At 52.8% G+C, this 16876-nt stretch overlaps 1 protein-coding gene across 1 annotated transcript; it reads left to right on the top strand.

The window, feature by feature from the left end:
- The first annotated feature begins 3068 nt into the window (after window positions 1-3068).
- On the top strand, window positions 3069-16548 carry ANKK1 (ankyrin repeat and kinase domain containing 1). The gene is given in 14 exon segments (XM_019974181.2): window positions 3069-3330; window positions 3333-3453; window positions 3584-3673; window positions 9154-9463; window positions 10889-11049; window positions 11296-11340; window positions 11914-12073; window positions 13233-13305; window positions 13619-13845; window positions 13948-13978; window positions 15252-15351; window positions 15353-15474; window positions 15477-15605; window positions 15608-16548. Coding segments are annotated over 14 exon segments (2772 nt in total).
- The last annotated feature ends 328 nt before the right edge of the window (window positions 16549-16876 follow it).

Genomic DNA, 16876 nt, shown 5'->3' on the forward strand with positions numbered 1-16876 from the left:
CTCACTCACTTTACAGAGGTAAAGGAAGCCCCACTGGAAGAACATATCTATTTTGTGAAAAGTGAAAGTGTTAGTCACGTCCTATTCTTTACAACCCCATGGACTGTAGCCCACCAGGCTTCTCTGTCCATGGAATTCTCCAGGCAAGAATAATGGAGTGGGTTGCCATTCCCTTCTCTAGGGAAGGCAGGGATCAAACCAGGGATGCCCAACCCAGGGATCAAACCTGCATCTGCAATATTGAGGGCAGATTCTCTACCACTGAACCCCCAGGGATGAGGTACATGTGCATATCTATTTTGCCAGGCTCTTCAGAAGCAGAGGTGCCTGATCCCTCAGCTTGGCTGTTTCAACAGATAGGTCAACACCTCCTGGGTCCTTCCTATCCTTCTACCCACCCTGTAAAGAACAGGAGATGAGTTTAATTCAGGACCCTGGCAGTCTGCCTTGAGCCCTGGGTGTCTTCTCCCACAGGGACGATGCTCAAGCATTCCTATGATTCCCGTCCCTGCAGAGGGCCAGTGGCAGCTTCTGGTTTCTTGCTCTCCCTGGAGAGCCACTTCAAGTATAACTGATCCTTTACTGATCAGTTAAGGAGAACTACCTTAACTGATTCAGGCCATTCGACCCTGGAATGTCATCCAATGGCCCAGACAGATCATGTTGAAGGTCAGAGAGTCATCCTTCCTTAGGTCCAGTGGGCTACTTTCTCAACCTCCATGCTCACTCACCCAGCAGAAGGTGAGAAGCATCTCCTTGGTCTCCTGATCTTCTGATAGTAATGTCCTCTGTCATCTTCGGGCTTTCCTGGGGAGGGTCTGAGATTTGTTAGGAGCAGGCACGGCTGCTCCAGGGACAGTAAGTTCCATCGGACTGTCTCACTCCTGCCAAAGCAAGCCAGGGCCTCCCTCTGACATTGTAATTAGGGTGCATCTCCTGTTCTAGAAGCAGTTTCCATCACTTCCACCCTCTTCCAGACAGCATGACACCCATTGCCCCTTTTCTGCCATATCCTTTAAAGGCTCCGTTATGCCCAGCCCTTTCCACAGGGACCAAACAGACCCGGGACTGAATCTCAGCTCCCACTTACTAGCTATGTGGCCATTCACTATTTACTGTCTTTAAGCTTAGTCTTCTTATCCCTCACAAATATGGAGATATTAAACCTCATAATGTTGTTGTGGATTTAAACAAGATCATATCTATAAAGTATGCACAGTAGATAAAAGAGCTACTGATCCTGGGACAAAGTTAAGGCTCAACAGTGGCACGATCTCCAGGCCAACCTTCAGTTCTCCACTCTGCTCACCAGAATTCACCCTGGGTGGGACGGGCAGGTCAATTGTTATGGGAAGAGCAAGTGTCCCAGCTCCAGCCTGGGGTTCCTACTCACCTATCACGCCCATGCTGTTCCCCAGGAGTCTGGAAGGAGTCAAGGATGGACTCAAAGGCAAGCGTGTCCTCCTGTGGTAGGTGGGCTCCTCAAACTTGAGGATGTTCACTCTGGGAGGTTCCCTGTGGACTCTGGCTCACCTGCCCGGTTGCAGGTGAGAAGTGACCTACCCTGCACTGCCCTGCGACAGTTCCTTTAGCACCACCTGCCCTGGAATGGCCCTGGGAGAGCCACCTGTTTAAGCACTTATAATTTTCCCTGCTCTCGGGGTCTCGCAGGTGAGAGGGCAAGCCCATGGACCGAAGACCTAGAGGCACCCCCCACCCCTACTCCAGACTCAGCACCAGGTATCCTCTATCCTCACTTTATCCCCAGAGGGACCAAGGGACCTCCCACGGTGGATGCAGGGAAGGAGGAAGGAAGTAGGGAATTAGGAGAAAGGAAGGGGAGTCCACCCAGATGTGCTTCCCTGGGCCAACCCCTGGCCCTGCCCTTGGCTAACTCCCCGCAGGATGGCTTCCCCTCCCCCCCAGCAGCCACGTTGGCCTCTGCAGGTGCATTTTCTCCCCTTCCTGCCCCAAGTCTCCGCACTGAGCCTTGGCCTGGTTCCTCCACTGCCCCACACTGCTCTGCGGTCCTCAGCTCCTAGGTTGCCCCTCCTCCCAGCAGACGGGGACCCCAGTATGCTCCACATGCTCCCTGAGCCTTACCTCTGACCCCCACCCCCACCCCAGCAACAAGCCACCCCCAGAACTGGACCAAAGAATTCACCTCCCCGGGTGATCAACCCCAGCCCCGGTGCTCATCCTTCTGAGGCTGGGGCCAAAAGTCATGCCAGGAAGGGGAGCTCCCTTCGACAGAGCTCCAGTCCCTCACCCCAAGGGTCCTGACCCCATTGGGTGACCTTTTGCATGCAGAGACTGACTAACAAAAAGTCAACCATAACAAAGGGAGCACTAAGTCAGTCAGGCCAACAGATTCAGACCAGAAAATCTCCATTACAACTTTTTTACTCCGTATTTGTTATGAAGGGGTGGGTTCCAGGTCCCCACACTCTACAATGGAGACCCCCAGCACAGCCCTGAACTTTTTATAAACCCTCGGGACATACCGAGCGTCTGCCTGCAATGCGGGAGACCCAGGTTAGATCCCTGGGTTGGGAAGATCCCCTGAAGAAGGAAATGGCAACCCACTCCAGTACTCTTGCCTGGAAAATCCCATGGAAGGAGGAGCCTCATAGGCTACAGTCCACGGAGTCGCAAAGAGTCGGACATGGCTAAACGACTTCACTTTCTTTCAGGACATATATGAGTTGCATAAATGAATGAATCAACTTTCGCACAGAGTTAGGTCTACATCAAAGAGGACCGAATGGTCCAGTCCAGACTCCGCTTCCAACTTCAGGATGCCTTCCTCTTGCAGCCCCTGCCCAGACTCGAGCTGGGGGAGGGGAAAAAAAAACACCACAGGCTGAGACTGAGGACGTGTTTGAGGGCGGGATGCCGGGGCGGGGCAGGGCCTCTCAGGGTGCTGCGCGGGGAGGGTGCTGCGCGGGGAGGGTGCTGCGCGGGGAGGGTGCTGCGCGGGGAGGGTGCTGCGCGGGGAGGGTGCTGCGCGAGGAGGGAGCCCCCTTCCTTGACTGGGCTGCCATCGCTGCCGGGGCCTCAGGGCTCGGATGGGTTTCCTCAGCCTTCACAGGGCAGGGCCGGTGTCTCCTCACTCCAGAGCGGGAAGGAGGGAGGGCCGCCGCCTGCCCAGCGCCCCCCGCTCAGGGACCCGCGGCGCAGGGAGCAGCCCGGCGCGGAGCGCGCGGGGCGCCAAGAGCCCGGGCCGCGCCGACGCCGTGGCCGCGCGCGGGGAGCGGCGGCCGGGCGACTTCCCCGCCTTCACCCGCGACGACTTCGAGGCCGACCGGCGCCGAGGGGCGAGTGGCGGCTTCGCAGGCTGTCCCAGGCTCCGCAGCAGCGCCGGCGGACCGAGTGCGCCGTGGAGAGCTCCCCGGCCTCCCGCTCGAGGCCCCCAGGCCCCCGCCTGCCTGCCCGCCCCACCCCGCTCCTTTCGCCGAGCTTTCAGTTCCTTTAGGGGAGGGGAAACTGAGGCCCGGGGAGCGAGGACCAGGCAGCCGGTCTGAGACTGAGCATGGTCCTTTCCGCCTCTGGAAACTCTGTCCAGTGGCCTGACCTCCCCCAGGCACAGCCTGCCTCTTTCCATCGTCTCTGAAATACGCTCGGCTCTGTCTGTGGACCCAGACCTGTTTGTTGAAATCCACGGAGGTCAAAAGTGAGCAGGAACTACCGGCAAGATGCCTTTGTTCAATCCGACCTCCCGGTCGGGTCTGGCCTCCTGTTTTCCAGCCTCACCTTCCTTCGGGGTGTCGGCTCTGGCCCTCTGCCGCCCTCCTACCCACCCCTGAACCCACAGGGCAGGCAGGCAGGGCTGGGTTTGCTGAAGAGCTGTGGCACTTGGCTCAGTGATGCTCTGTGACCTGGGGGGAAGTGCCTTATCCCCTCTGCCAGTGCAGGCTGGAAGGGGCTTGGAAGGTGGAGGCTGCCAGCCTACTGGCCTGAGAACCTGCCCAGCCCACTCATCTACCAGCTGTCACACTGGCACTGCCAGTTGCCCAAGCCTGACATGCTACAGTCTCTGTCGTTTTTCTCTCTGGCTCCTCCCAAGTCCCATGATACACGCTGTGGCCTCTCCCTGGAGGCCTCCTTTTCCCTGGTGCTACCTCTCCCGCAATGCTTCCACCCATCTCTGCCTTCCCACTGAGATGCAGCTCCAGTCCCATTCCTACCAAACTGGCCAGTACTTGGCTGTGCACTGGCCCCTAGTGCAGCCGTGGAGGAGACACTTTGGGATGCGAAGTCTGAGATGATCACCATATCCTCCTCCCAAGGCTCCTGGGATACAACTGGAGGTCCTTGGGGATGTGGGGGACAGTGTGGCATCTTTTCTGGACATTCTCTATGGTCACTACACAAGCTCCCAAGACACAGCCTCCCATCCCACACAGCCAAGTTCCTTTCTAGTTCCCAGACCCCTTCCTGCTTAACGAATAAGGGCAAAGTGAGACAGTCCCAGAGTCACCGATCTGACTCCCTCAACATCCTGGCTTGGGAGTAGAGTCAGATTATTCTAGAATCTGTCCAGATCATTTACAACCTTTGAAGCAAAGAGCAAGAGGAAACAGATGGCATTGATAAGACTACTCAGGAGACATTGACAGTAACCCCCATCTCAAGTCCCTTCCCAATCCCAAAGGACTAAGAGATTTATTTACAGTAATTAGCACCTGCCGACTGTGGAGTGCTCTCCTAGGAGTTTTATGAGTATGACTTCACTGGATCCTCCTTCCATCTTTTCATTCATTTGTCCTCTTGATGAATGTTTATTGCTCACCTATTATGTGGCAGGTGCTGTGCTGGACTCTAAGATATAATGAATATAATGATGAATGCAACACATATGCTTCCATGGTGACTCAGTGGTAAAGAATCCACCTGCCAAAGCAGGAGCTGCAGGAGACCTACATGAAAATCTAACAATGCTTATAATTCTGTTTTTGCTTATACATTTGTTATAACGCTTATAACAAATGGATAAGCAGAATGTCACAGGAACGCTTCTGCTCTTTGCGTGGGTCCATATCCTAGGGTTTGTACCCAGATACCTTTAAAAAACAAACTACCAAAGCCATTTGAGCAGTCCAGCTTATACTGAACTCACGAAAAATTAAAGAAGGGTAGGGTTTTCTTGCTGAAGGAGGGCATGGCAACCTACTCCAGTATTTTTGCCTGGAGAATCCCATGGACAGAGGAGCCTGGTGGGCTACAGTCTATGGGGTCACAAAGAGTCAGACACAACTGAGCGACTAAACACACACCACACAAACAGTTGATTAACAGTGTTGTGTTAGTTTCATGTGTGTGGCAAAGTGATTCACTTATACACGTGCATATATCTTTTCTTTCTCAAATTCTTTCTCCATTTAGATTATTGCAGATATGAATATTGAGCAGAGTTCCCTGAGCTATACCACAGGTCTTCCTTGGTTATCTTTTTTTCTTCTTTTTTAAGATTTTTTTGGATGTGGACCATTTAAAAAATCTTTATAGAATTTGTTACAATATTGCCTCTGTTTTATGTTTGGGTATTTTGGTTATCTATTTTAAATGTGTGTGCGTTGTGTGTGCTAAGTCACTTCAGTCATGTCTGACTCTATGCGACCTTATGGACCGTAGCCCGCAGGCTCCTCTGCCCATGCAAGATTCTCCAGGCAAGAATACTGGTGTGAGTAGCCATGTACTCCTCCAAGGGGATCTTCCTGACCCAGGGATCAAACCTTCATCTTTTAGGTCTCCTGTATTGGCAGGGGGATTCTTAATCACTATCTACACCTGGGAAGCCCACTATTTTAAATGTAGTAGTGTGTATATGTGGAGAAGGCAATGGCACCCCACTCCAGTACTCTTGCCTGGAAAATCCCATGGACGGAGGAGCCTGGTAGGCTGCAGTCCATGGGGTCTAGAAGAGTCAGACATGACTGAGCGACTTCACTTTCACTTTTCACTTTCATGCATTGGAGAAGGAAATGGCAACCCACTCCTGTGTTCTTGCCTGGAGAATCCCAGGGTCGGGGAACCTGGTGGGCTGCCGTCTATGGGGTCACACAGAGTTGGACACTACTGAAGTGACTTAGCAGCAGCAGTGTGTATATGGGGCTTCCCAGGTGGCACTAGTGGTAAAGAACTTACCTGCCAATGCAGGAGATGTAAGAGACACAGGTTTGGTCCTTGGGTCGAGAAGATCCCCTGGAGGAGGGCACAGCAACCCTTTCCAGTATTCTTGCCTGGAGAATCCCATGGGCAGAGGAGCCTGGCGGGTTACAGTCCATGGGATCCCAAAGAGTTGGATATGAATGAAGCAAATTTAGCATGCAAATATGCACTGTGTATATGTCAATCCTAAACTCCCAGTTAATTCCTTCCCCCTTACCCCAGATTCTCGCTGTATTTTGAAGGTAGCACTGATGGGATGTGCCAAGGAGCAGCTTGTGGGAAGGAGAGGAAGAGAGGAGTCCAGGATAATCAAGATCTTTGAAGACTAGAGGGATGGAGCCCATTCACTGAGATGGAGAAGGCTGAGCAGGGAGTGGGTTTGAAGAGAGAATCGGGGGTTCAGTTTTAGACACTTTAAGTGTGAATACCCAGCTGGAGATGCTGAGGTTGGCTGGAGACACTGGAACTGGGTCTAGTTAGTGATCAAGTAACAGAACAGGAACCTGCAAAGGAGGGACCAATCCCGCGCCAAGAACAAAAAGTTGCCTGTAGGCTATAGTAATAACTGATCAGTGAGATATTAGGACCGGAAACCAGATGGAAGGGTGGGGAAGGGGAGGAAAAGAGAGACACTAGGTGTCGCAAACACTTTCAAGCAGTCTAGGTGTCAAGGGGAGTTGTGCCTGTCCCTGTTGTTCCCATTTTACAGTTAACAGACTGAAACCCAGAGTTCGCTTGTTCGAGGTCATACAGAGATGAAATTGGGATTGGAAAGCAAGGCAATGCAGCCCCAGATCCCGTGTTTTTTCCACCTCGTGATGGATGTCTTCTCAATTCTTACGATCTCAAAAGGACAAGAGGAGACAGATTAAAAAAAAAAAAAAAACATTACAGAGGTTGGGGGAGCGGCAGGGAGCTCTCTTGAATAGTAGAGAAGACAAGAAGGCCTAAACCTGGACCAGCCAACCTGTCCAGTTGTGGGGGGTTGGGGGGAGCAGGTGCCTTTTCCCGGAGGTGAGGCAACACTGGCTGGCTTCCCAGGGAGGCCCTATGAATACATTTCCAGCAACCTTTGACTGCAATCCCAGCGCAGCTTTTCAAATACTTTGCTTTTTTTGAAAACATGTCATTTCTCCTTAATCTTCATCCCCACCATCCCCAAACAATCTATAACAATTTGCATATTTTCTGTTCTGAGTGCATGGACAGTGAAAAGAGCGAAAAGTTTTGCAAATGCTTATTCTGTAAGGCTTTCCCTTCAGTCCTGACTTCAATTCAGCAAAGATGCCTTGTGCTATGCGTGGCCATGTGCTGTGACGAGTACAAAGATGAATAATTATAGTTCATCTCCAAAATGGAATCCCATACAGCCATTACAGAGCTCGCTTCGGGAGAATAGTGATTCAGAACATGCTCATGCTACCCTGACAGGGAAAAGCAGGTCAAAAACAGCCCACACTATGTGATGGCAAGGGAGAGTGGAGGAGGAAAGAGGGACAGGGAGGGAGAAGAGAAGAAAGGCTCCTTGCAATGTATTGTAAAAGAATATAGTAAATTATTAACAGAGGCCGACTCTAGAAGGTTGGGTTACTGATGATTTAATTGGTGGGGGGAGGGGGCCATGCCATGTGGCTTGTGGGATCTTAGTTCCCCAGTCAGGGATTGAACCTAGGTCCCACAGTGAATGCGCTGAGTGCTAACCATGGGACCACCAGGGAATTCCCTAATTTTCTTTTCTAGTCCCATGATATTCTACAAGGTATGTGTGTATGCATACATATATATATATATATATATATTACTTTCATAATAAAAAAGGCAATAAATGATATTCATCCATATTTTTATTGAAGTATGGTTAATTTACAATGTCATGTTAATTTCTGCTATACAGCAAAGTGACTCAGTTACATATATATATATATATATATATATACACATGCTTTTTCTAAATATTCTTTTCCATTATGGTTTATCATAGGATATTGAATATAGTTGTCTGTGCTATAGTAGGACCTTATCGTCTATCGTTTCTATATATAAAAGCTTACATCTGCTAACCCAGCCTTCTACTCCATCCCTCTACGAACCCTCTTCCCCTTGGAAACCACTGGTCTGTTCTCCATGTCCATGATTCTGTTTCTGTTTCATAGATAAGTTCATTTTCATCATATTTTAGGTTCCACATATAAGTGATATCATATGCATTTGTCTTTCTCTTTCTGACTTCGGTCAGTATGATAATCTCTAGCTGCATCCATGTTGCTGCAAATGGCATTCTCTCATGTTTACGGCTGAGTACTATCCCACTGTATATAGGTGCCACATCTTCTTTATCCACTCATCTGTTGATGGATGTTTATGTTCTTTCCGTATCTTGCCTATTGTGGATAGTGCTGATATGAACATAGGGGTGCATGTATCTGAGTTATAGTTTTGTCTGAATATATGCCCAGGAGTGGGATTGCCAGATTGTTTGGTAGTTTTTAGCTTTTTGAGGAACCTCCGTACTGCTTTCCACAGTGGCTGCACCAACTTACATTCCCACCAACAGTATAGGAGGGTTCTCTTTTTTCCACATCCTCTCCAGCATTTGCTATTTGTACACATTTTTAATGATGGTCGTTCTGATTGGTGTGAGCTGGTACCTCGATAAATATTTTAAAACAGAAGCAGGAGGCATGTTTGGTCCTCCATGGGCTTGTGGTCTCCTGTGGGAGATAGACATATATAGGTAGCCAGAATAAACAGCAGGCTTTTTGTGGCTGCTTCTGTGGAATGGGCTGACTTCTAAATTGACAGCCTCCTTCGCTTCCTGTTTTGTTGCTGGATCCTATCTCTCTGTCCTCCTCCACCACCTCGCAGGCTCCCAAGGGGGTCTCTGCGTCTGTGCAGCCTGGCCTCAAGCCTAGTTTGTGTGTCCTAGTTCCTCTTGTAATTAAAGGTCACCAGCTTCCATATTTCGCTACCCTTTCTCCATAGCTCTGATGTGAACTGCCTCATTGAAGAAGCAGCCAAAATGGAGAAGATCAAGTTTCAGCACGTCGTGTCCATCTGTGGGGTTTGCAGGCAGCCCCTGGGTGTTGTGATGGAGTTCATGGCCAACGACTCCCTGGAGAAGATGCTTCCCACTCACAGCCTCGGCTGGCAGCTCAAGGTCCACACCATCCGTGAGACCAGCCTGGCCGTGAACTTCCTCCGCAGCATTAAGCCACCACTGCTCCATCTGGACCTCAAGCCAGGCAACATCCTCCTGGACAGCTGCTTGCATATCAAGGGGAGGACCCCATCTGTCCCCTGTCACTCCAGAGTCTTCTCCACGTAAGCTGGATTATCTACTGCCTGGTTGGCCTGTCAAAGTGTTCTAAGCAGCTCCCTTCATGGACAAATACTAAAGGCAGGGATCACACCTAAAACAGATGGATGCATAGTGAAATTTGGTGCATGAAACTGCATATCAGGATGCCTGCAATAACCCTCTTTGGACCTCATTCTTCCATTTCTAATGCGGACAGAATCATCTCTATCCCATTCTTTGATTCAAGTAAGGATGTGTGTAAGTGAGATGTTTTTAAGAAGGATCATGATGACCTTTTTTTTTTTTTTTTTTCCAGTTCCTAAGACATGTTACACTTTCATTTCTGCCTTGGAAATTTGCACATTCTGTTTCCACCGTCAAGAACAGTGTTTCCCCAGTCCCTCCTTGTCTAGCAAAGGCCTACTCATCTTTCAGCTCTCAGCTTAAATAACACCTCCTCAGGGAAGTTTTCCTTGATCCACTCCCACATGCCTCTGTTATACAGCCTCACTGTATCTGTCTCTTCACATTGCTAACCCCAATTGTAAGTATATAGTCATTTATAGTAACTCTACTCCCTATTTGAATAATCACTTAGGAGAGTAATGGGTGTGGGGGGTTCATCTTTCATAGAAGAAATGGGTTTCTCTGGCTGCACTGTGTCTTCACTGTGGTTTGTGGGCTCTTTGTTGTGGCCCGTGGGGGCTTTCTTTAGTTTTGGGATGCGGGCTTCTAGTCGCAGACCACTAGAGCACACAGGCTCAGCAGCTGCAGCTCGTGGGCTTAGATTCCCCACAGCATGTGGGATCTTGGTTCCCCAACCAGAGATTAAGTTCATGTCCCCTGCATTGGAAGGTGGATTCTCAACCACCGGACCACCAGGGAAGTCCCGGTTTCATCTTTCTTATCTGCTGCCTGATTCTCAATACCCAGCCTAGTTGGAATTCAGTGAATTGGCAATTGGTATATGAATGAATCGATGGATGGAAGCAGAGTGTGGGATAAATATACATGGTGTCAGTGCTTCAGGGCCCGTGGAAGTGGGATGAACAGAAGCTCACCAAAGGCAGCAACTTTATCCCCGGGTCCTTTGGGTAATGGCCACACCTACCAAGTACTTACTGTGCACCAGGCACTGTTCTAAGTGCTTTTTGTATGTTTCCTCATTCAATGCTCATAACAGCACTATGAGTTAAGTTCTGACATTATTCCCATTTTATAGATGAGGAAATGAAGGCTCTGAGAAGGTAGCTTGTCCGAGGTCATCCTGTAGTCCATGGTAGCTATGGGAGAGAGACTGTGCTCTCAGTGGCTACACAACACTGGAAATGAGGAAGGCAGGAGGGATGAGGAACTCAGGCAGCTTTCTGGAGGCAAAACTGTATTGCCCTCCCATCCCCACCCTGGGCTTCCTTCCAGGTTTCAGACTTTGGCCTGTCCAAGAGGATGGAACAGTCGACCCAGATGCAGTCCATCAAGAGGTCAGCTCTGCAGGGCACCCTCAGCTACACCCTCCCGCCCCCCACCAAGATGTTCCTGGAGAGTAACAAGGGCCCAGGGCCCAAATACGACGTGTACAGGTGGGCTGGAGGCGGGGCTCCAAGCCACATACCCAGCAAGCAGCTTGTTGTCACCACGATGCCTGGACCCCAAGGTGCAGAGGGCAGGACAGGGGTGATGTCTGGCCCCGCCCTGCCCGCGTGGGAGGAGGAGGGGTGCAGCAGGACTCCGGCCAGAGAGGCTTTGCCTGGGATTTTGTGCTCCATGGGGCCCCTCTGGCTGGTTAGCTGAGGAAGTCACTCAGGGCGCACTTGCCCTGCCTGCAGCTTTGGGATCATGATCTGGGAGATGCTCACTCAGAAGAAGCCGTATCCAGATAGCAGGTAGCAGTGACGCCGTCAGATGGGGACCTGGAAGGGACTGTGAGAGGCTGGGGGTTGGAGGGGGCGGGGCAGGTGCAGGTTTACGTTGGGGACTTCACCCTCCTACCTTCCTCCCCCTGTTTCTAGGGCTCACACGTCGGTGGAAGAAAGGGCAAACTTCAGCCCAGACCATGTTTTCTGTCTCTGATTCCTTTGCTTCAAAATATTCTTTCCTGTCTCTCCCACCCCGAGCCCTGCCATGGTGTCAGGTAAACAGACTGTCAGGGAACTTGGATAATCCAGCAAAGTTCAAAATCAAAGCCTGTAACTAGGCCTGCCAGTCAGTCCGGCTGCCTTTGGACAGCAAAGGCCCACAGTGAGGGGCCACGGCCAGTCCTGGCCTGGGAGGATCTGGAGCTGGTCCAGAGACCCAGCTGCTCAAATCTAAGCCTCAAGTCAGCCTGAAATCTAGGCATTAACTCACTGTGCATTTATGGAGCCCCTGCTGTGTGCATGGGCAGAGCCCCGACCTCCCGCTCAGCCCCTCTGCCCCTCCTCGCCCACACAGTCTGGGCCTCCTCTCACAGGCTTCAACATCATGACCATCATCATCCAAGTGGCCACAGGCAGGCGGCCCTCCCTGCAGCCTGTCTCAGATGAGTGGTCGGCTGAGTCCCAGCAGATGGTGGACCTGATGAGGCGCTGCTGGGACCAGGAGCCCAAGAAGAAGCCTGCTTTCCAGGTTCTCACCACAGTGACCTAGATGAGGATGGGAGAGCTGGGGTGCCCATGGGCCAGAAGAGATGACCGAAGCCCCAGGCCACTCCCAAGACTTGCAGGGAGAGCCCTGCATGGCACTAGGGCAGAGTCTGCTCCATAGTATGGTGGGAGGTGGGGGGATGGCAGAGGGCCCAGGGGCAGCTGAGGACTGTGGTCTGGTCTCTTTGGCTTAATGTGTACCCTGTGGGAGGTAAATTAGAAAACCCTCATTGCCAGAAGCTAACTGGGCCTGGCTCTGCTGCTTCTGAGTCTCCAGTTGGCCTGGGTCCTCTCAGGCTGCAGTGTCCTCATTTGTAAAATGTTCCCAGACCATAAGCTCACAGGCATGGATGGATGTTGCAATCATCCACTCCTCTAGAGGTGATGTAAATGCACACTTGTGTGTAAGTGTGAGCATCTTAAAGATTATCTAGTCTTGCCCTTGTGTTTTATGGAAAAGGTCTACCCTCAAAGGGCTTCCTAGGTGGCATTAGTGGTAAAGAATTTGCCTGCCAGTGCAGGAGACATATGAGACATCGGTTCGATCCCTGGGCCAGGAAGATCTCCTGGAGGAGGACATGGCAACCCATTCCAATATTCTTGCCTGGAGAATTCCGTGGACAGAGGAGCCTGGTGGGCTACAGTCCATAGAGTCTCAAAGAGTCAGACATGACTAAAGCAAAGCTCGGGCATGCGTGTGCACACACACACACACACACACACACTCCTCCAAGGCAGGGTCCCAGCTTGCCTGCTTCCTGATGCTCAAGTGTGGGTGCCCCTAAGCCCGGGGCTGGGTTTTGGAAGGAGGTACAGGGGACATGGTAGAGGGAAAAATATTTAAAATGGGGAAGAACTTCAGGCCAACCTGTGGCTTCTTTTGCTGTGTCTTTGTTTCTTGGGGACTTCCCTGTAGCTCAGATAGTAAACAATCTGCCTGCAACGCAGAAGACCCGGGTTCAATCCCTGGGTTGGGAAGATCCTCTAAAGAAGGAAATGGCAACCCACTCCAGTATTCAGAGAATCCCATGGACAGAGGAGCCTGGCGGGCTACAGTCCATGGGGTTGCAAAGAGTCGGACACTACTGTTTCTTGGAGCTGACATCATTGCAGAGACAGACATGCTGCTTTCGCTGCTCCAGAGTCCGGTGGCCCACCGTGAGAGCGAGGCCTTGGCCGGGAAAGCGTCCTGCGCAGCGGGCCGGCCCCGGGGAGGTGCGGATGTGCCCGGGCGGGGCTTCGTCTCTGGCGGGCACTGAGGATGCACGCATGTGTGTGTGCCCCACGAGGCCACCTGGCTGAGGGGCAGATGGGGACCAGACTCAGCGCATGCTCTGCTGGCCAAGCCTCACAGTCACTCAGGGATACCTTTTCCTAATTTGCTCGAGGGTGCGCTGAGGGCTGGTGGTGGCCGCGGCTCAGAACCCCTGAGAAGGACATGCCCTCCCTGACGCATGTGGGGTTAAACAGGGCCCGTCCTGCAGAGGGTGCCTGCGGCTCTCCCCCGTTTTCCTGCCCTGCCCATCAGCATCATCCCTGATCCGTTGTCCTTACCCTCCTCACCTGGGAACCAGCCGTGAGCTAATGCAGGGCTTTGGGTTGAAACCACAGGGCCACCACCCTGCCTTCCCTGTGGCCCAGGGGGCAGCCAAGGCCCTGGGCCACTCTTTCTTGGGCAGGGCGTCCCCAGCTCAGGGTCTTCCCCTAGACACAGCTGGTGGTGGGCATGAGAGAGGAGGGGTCTCCTGGCGCAAGGTGGGAGGAGAATCCTCAGAGGTGAAGGGAGGAGGCGAGGCCGACATGGACCAGAACCGCCCAGCTCTCATCTGATCTGCCCCCTGTCTTCCGGTTCCCCAGGTCAGTGAGGAGATCTGCCAGGAGCTAACAGGCTCTTGAGAATCCCTTGGACTGCAAGGAGATCCAACCAGTCCATCCTAAAGGAGATCAGTCCTGAGTGTTCATTGGAAGGACTGATGCTGAAGCTGAAGATCCAATACTTTGGCCACCTGATGCAAAGAGCTGACTCATTTGAAAAGACCCTGATGCTGGGAAAGATTGAGGGCAGGAGGAGAAGGGGACGACAGAGGACAAGATGGTTGGATGGCATCACCGGCTCAACGGACATGGGTTTGGGTAAACTCAGGGAGTTGGTGATGGACAGGGAGGCCTGGCATGCTGCAATTCATGGGGTTTCAAAGAGTCGAACACGACTGAGCAACTGAACTGAACAGACAGCGGTGAGTCCAGGCAGGTCTCAGCTGGAACCCCAGAACACACAGCGGAGGAGAAAGGGGACTCAAACCATATCCTCTGCCATCCTCCCTGGCCTACCCTCCTCCCCAGGCCTGGAGTCTGTGTTCCCTCTCTGGGCACCCGGCCCTGAGATCCAGAAATGCCCGTGCCCCTGGGGGGCCTGGCTCTGCTTCCCCGTCAGGACTGTGTTCTTTTGAGGCTGGACTCCTCCCTCCCTGGCCCGGGAAAGGGGAACATCAGTTTTCAATCCTGGTGGCATAATGGAATTTCTTGAGGGAATGAAAGAGTACCCGATGCCTGAGCCACCCTAGAATAATTGACTCAGAATCTCTTGTGGTTTGGTTTGAGCAGTGATTTTCATTTGTTTGTGGGTTTTGTTTTTTTTTTTTGGAAATTGTTGCTTTTAATTCTAATACACCACTGGGTAAAGCAGGAAGAAACGGGTCCCTGAGCGCCTCGGGAGGAGTTCATATCATGGAGCGCCACCACAAATTTATCTTCAGTTTGCATTTATTTACTTTGTGCCAGGCATGTCTCCAGAAGTTCGTACCTACAGGATTTGTCTTCATGATGATAGCACGAGGTGGGCATTGCTTGTGTCCTCCTTCAGGATCAGGACCCCTAGGCTCAAAGAGGCAGAGAGCACGTGGTGCTAAGGGGTGGAGTCAGGGTTTGCTTCCGGACTGATCTCTTTCTGCCTCATCCTTACAGGAAGAACTGCCAGACTCAGCTGCTGTCTAGGGCTGTGGAGCCTGAGTAGAGATCCGGGATCTAGGGAAAGGACCCGCACTCACGCCATCCAGGAAACTCTGTTCCTGGATGATACTTCCAGGAGATAGGGGGATGGCTGAGATGACCCCTGGACAAAGTCAGAGGTCCTTTTCTCAATCTCGTCTTCCTCCCAGCAGACTCGGGAGACTATTTGAAGCGGGTCCTGCGTCTCTCAGACAGTGAGAGCCTGGTCCCTAGCGATGAGCAGGTGTGCAGCTATGAGAACAAGGTCACCCCTCCACTTCCTGGTGGCCCGGGGCTACCTGGAGGGGGTGAGGGTGCTGCTGGCCCACGAGGTCCACGTGGACTGCCAGACAGCCTGCGGCTACCCGCCCCTCCTTATCGCTGCCCAGGACCAGCAGGCCTCTGTGCCCTGCTCCTGGAGCTTGGCACTGACGCCAACCTGGTGGATGAGGATGGCTGAGCCCCCTTGGGCTTTTCAGCCCAGAATGGAGACTACCACTCCACCCATCTGCTCCTGGACCAGGGGGTCCGCGTGATGCCCAGGAGCACGAGGGGTGGACCCCACTCCACCTGGCTGCACAGATCAACCCTGAGAATGTGGCCCGGCTTCTGGTCTCCCATCAAGCTGACCCCAACCTGCGAGAGGCTGAGGGCAAGACCCCTCTCCACGTGGCCACCTACTTTGGCCATGTCAGCCTGGTCAAGCTGCCGACAGCCCAGGGGGCAGAGTTGGATGCTTGGCAGAGAAACCTGAGGAGGCCACTGCACCTGGCAGTGGAGAGAGGCAAAGTGAGGGCCACCCAACATCTGTTAAAAAGTGGGGCAGCCCCTGATGCCCTCGACCAGAGTGGCTACAGCCCACTGTCCACTGTGCCTGCCAGGGGCAAGTACGTTATCTGCAAGATGCTGCTCAGGTATGGGGCCAGCCTGGAGCTGCTGACCCAGCAGGGTTGGACACCCCTGCATCTAGCAGCCTACAAGGGCCACCTGGAGATCATCCACCTGCTGGCTGAGAGCCAGGCAGATGTGGGGGTTCCTGGAGGCACAAACTGGACCCCCCTGCACCTGGCTGCCTGCCACAAGACGGAGGTGGTGGTGTCCACTCTGCTGAAATGTGGGGCTGACCCCAGTGCCGCTGAGCAGTCAGGCTGGACACCCCTTCACCTGGCGGTCCAGAGGGGGTCCTTCCTGAGTGTCATCCACCTCCTGGAGCACCGTGTGGACGTGCATGCCTGCAATAAGGTGGGCTGGACCCCTGCCCGCCTGGCCGCCCTGAAGGGAAACATGGCCATCCTCAAAGTGCTGGTCAAGGCTGGTGCCCAGCTGGACATCCAGGACGGGGTCAGCTGCACACCCTTGCAGCTGGCCCTCCAGAGCCAGAAGCAGGATATCGTCGCCCTCCCAGAGGGCAGGGAGCCCTCACTGGCCATTCTGGGCAGAGCTGAGCCAGGAGCCCAGATGGAAGTTTAGACCACGTGGGGTCTCCTTTCCTGTAAGGAGTAGAGGCTACTGGAAGTGAACCTGGGCTTCTGGCAGGGCCCCTTCCCTGTGCTTGCCACCTGCCCCTCTGATCTTGAGAGGAGACAGGAACCTGGTCCCCTGGGTGGTGGAGGGGCAGGGAGATGCAAACTGAGATTGTAGCTGAGGAAGGGGCCCCTGACTGGAGGCCTCCTTTCAGCCCTTTCTCCATGTGTATCTCGAGCAGACTCAGCCTGCTCCTCACTGCACCCGGATTCAAGCCCCCACAGTGAGTTCCCTCTATTCCCAGATTCCTTCCACCTTTAATCACTTGCCCCCG

This window comes from Bos indicus, chromosome 15, assembly GCF_029378745.1.
Source record: "Bos indicus isolate NIAB-ARS_2022 breed Sahiwal x Tharparkar chromosome 15, NIAB-ARS_B.indTharparkar_mat_pri_1.0, whole genome shotgun sequence".
Taxonomy (NCBI): Eukaryota; Metazoa; Chordata; class Mammalia; order Artiodactyla; family Bovidae; genus Bos; species Bos indicus.